This window comes from Etheostoma cragini, unplaced genomic scaffold (assembly GCF_013103735.1).
Source record: "Etheostoma cragini isolate CJK2018 unplaced genomic scaffold, CSU_Ecrag_1.0 ScbMSFa_3902, whole genome shotgun sequence".
Classification (NCBI taxonomy): domain Eukaryota; kingdom Metazoa; phylum Chordata; class Actinopteri; order Perciformes; family Percidae; genus Etheostoma; species Etheostoma cragini.
Genome location: NW_023268219.1, coordinates 1 through 2395, shown reverse-complemented (window position 1 = coordinate 2395; position 2395 = coordinate 1). Strand labels below are relative to the sequence as shown.

General features: G+C 45.2%; 1 protein-coding gene across 1 annotated transcript; it reads right to left on the bottom strand.

Moving 5' to 3' along the window:
- Nucleotides 1-678: 678 nt before the first annotated feature.
- Nucleotides 679-1938, bottom strand: LOC117940975 (arginine-hydroxylase NDUFAF5, mitochondrial-like; the record flags this gene model as incomplete). The annotated part of the gene is made up of 4 exons (XM_034866082.1): nucleotides 679-782; nucleotides 1030-1077; nucleotides 1713-1776; nucleotides 1866-1938. Coding segments are annotated over 4 exons (289 nt in total), but the record flags the coding sequence as incomplete, so codon positions are not given.
- Nucleotides 1939-2395: the final 457 nt, after the last annotated feature.

Below are 2395 nucleotides of genomic sequence, written 5' to 3'. Positions count from 1 at the left end.
CCTAAATGCCTAACCTTAACCCTCACCCTAACCCTAACCATAACCTAACTCTAACCCTACTCCTAAAACCAAGTTTTAGTCCTCAAAAAGCCCTTTAACGTTAAGGGGACCAGCATTTTGGTCCCCACAAAGCAGTCAGGTCCACATAAGTATACTGTTTTCACAGTTTTTGGTCCCCACAATTGTGGCTATACCTAGACCACACACACACACACACACACACACACACACACACACACACACACAGATATTAGTAGATCTTGGTAGAAGCATGCTTCCTCATCTCATTAATGCATGTTACTAACTCAACTTCTGCTATAAACTCTGCAGGGTGCCCAAACTTTTGCAGACGCCATTGTTTTGTTTTCTGTTATTTTGAAAGTAAAAATGATGGAAATAAAACATGTGACATATTGTACGAATGTCTAATCTGTCATCTGATGCCTTTTGGAGATTTTTCCATCTTCTCTTGACTTCTTTATGCACATTAATACACATTCTTACCTGGGGGGGGGGCAAACTTTAGAACCCCACTGTAAATGTATTATATGTATTACATGTATTTTGTGTATTATATGTATTATGTGTATTATACTGTATGTATTGTGTTTTATGTGTATTATACTCTATGTATTGTGTATTTTATGTATAATACTGTATGTGTTATGTGTTCATCACCTCAAGCTGCTCACCACCAGGTCGAAGGTGTTTTCTTTAAACGGGAGAAACTCCTCGTCAGCGAGGACGCGGTGTGTCGGGATCTCGCTGCGTCCACCCTGTCCACCCTGTCCACCCTGTCCACCCTGTCTCTGGAGATCAGAGACAACAAGTCAGAACCACGTCAGCATCATTTAGTGTGTGACAGGAGCTCAGTCCGTAGGGAGTTGGGTTGGGAACTGTAGGGTTGCTGGTTCAAGTCCCTCTACGGACCAACGTATGCAAGACTCCGAACCCCAACTGCTCGGGGTCTAGTGTCTCTTAAGACATTTCAGCATCTGGACAACAACAAGTTTATTTTTAACGACTCACCAGAGTTCTCTCTGAGACGTCGGTCAGGAACAACCGCTCCACAACGTCCTGAAACACAGGAAACACAGGGAGGAGGAAGAGGAGGAGGAAGAGGAAGAAGAAGAGGAGGACAACGACGAGGAGGAGGAGGAAGAGGAAGAAGAAGAGGAGGAGGAGGAGGAAGAAGAAGAAGAGGAGGAGGAGGAGGAGGAGGAGGAAGAGGAGGAGGAGGAAGAAGAAGAAGAAGAAGAAGAAGAAGAAGAAGAAGAGGAGGAGGAGGAGGAAGAGGAGGAGGGGGAGGGGGAGGAGGAGGAGGAGGAGGAAGAGGAGGGAGCATCAGTGATAGGTGTAAATAACTTCAGACTCAAGTCTACTACTTCTTCAATTCTGCAATTTGGACACGTATAACTCCAATATACATAAATACACAATACAATACGGGGAGGAGGGGAGGAGGTGGAGAAGAATGGAGGAGGAAGAGGAGGAGATGGAGAAGGAGAATGGAGCAGGAAGAGGAGGAGATGGAGGAGGAGAAGAATGGAGCAGGAAGAGGAGGAGATGGAGGAGGAGAAGAATGGAGCAGGAAGAGGAGGAGAAGAATGGAGCAGGAAGAGGAGGAGGAGGAAGAGGAGGAGGAGGAGGGAGGAGTAAAATGAAGAGTAAGAACTTTTTAAATGTAACTGAGGGAACGAGATGATTTGTACTTTGTTTAAATGTTCTGCGATGTGACTTTTTCCTCCTCCGATGTCCAGAGCGAGAGGAAACGTCCTGAGAGACAGAGACAAAAAGACGGAGTGAGACAGACATATAGACAAAGAGTGAGAGAGAGAGAGAGAGAGAGAGAGCATAAAACCCACCTGACGATGTCATAGACCCGATCTGCCACTCGGCTGCCGACCTGCAGGACAACAAGACAACAACTACATGTTACTGTAGGACAACAGGACAACAACTACATGTTACCGCAGGACAACAGGACAACAACTACGTGTTACCGCAGGACAACAGGACAACAACTACGTGTTACTGCAGGACAACAACTACATGTTACTGTAGGACAACAGCACAACAACTACATGTTACCGCAGGACAACAGGACAACAACTACGTGTTACTGCAGGACAACAACTACATGTTACTGCAGGACAACAGGACAACAACTACATGTTACTGTAGGACAACAGGACAACAACTACATGTTACTACAGGACAACAACTACATGTTACTGCAGGACAACAGGACAACAACTACATGTTACTGTAGGACAACAACTACATGTTACTGCAGTACAACAACTACATGTTACTGCAGGACAACAGGACAACAACTACATGTTACTGCAGGACAACAACTACATGTTACTGCAGGACAACAGGACAACAACTA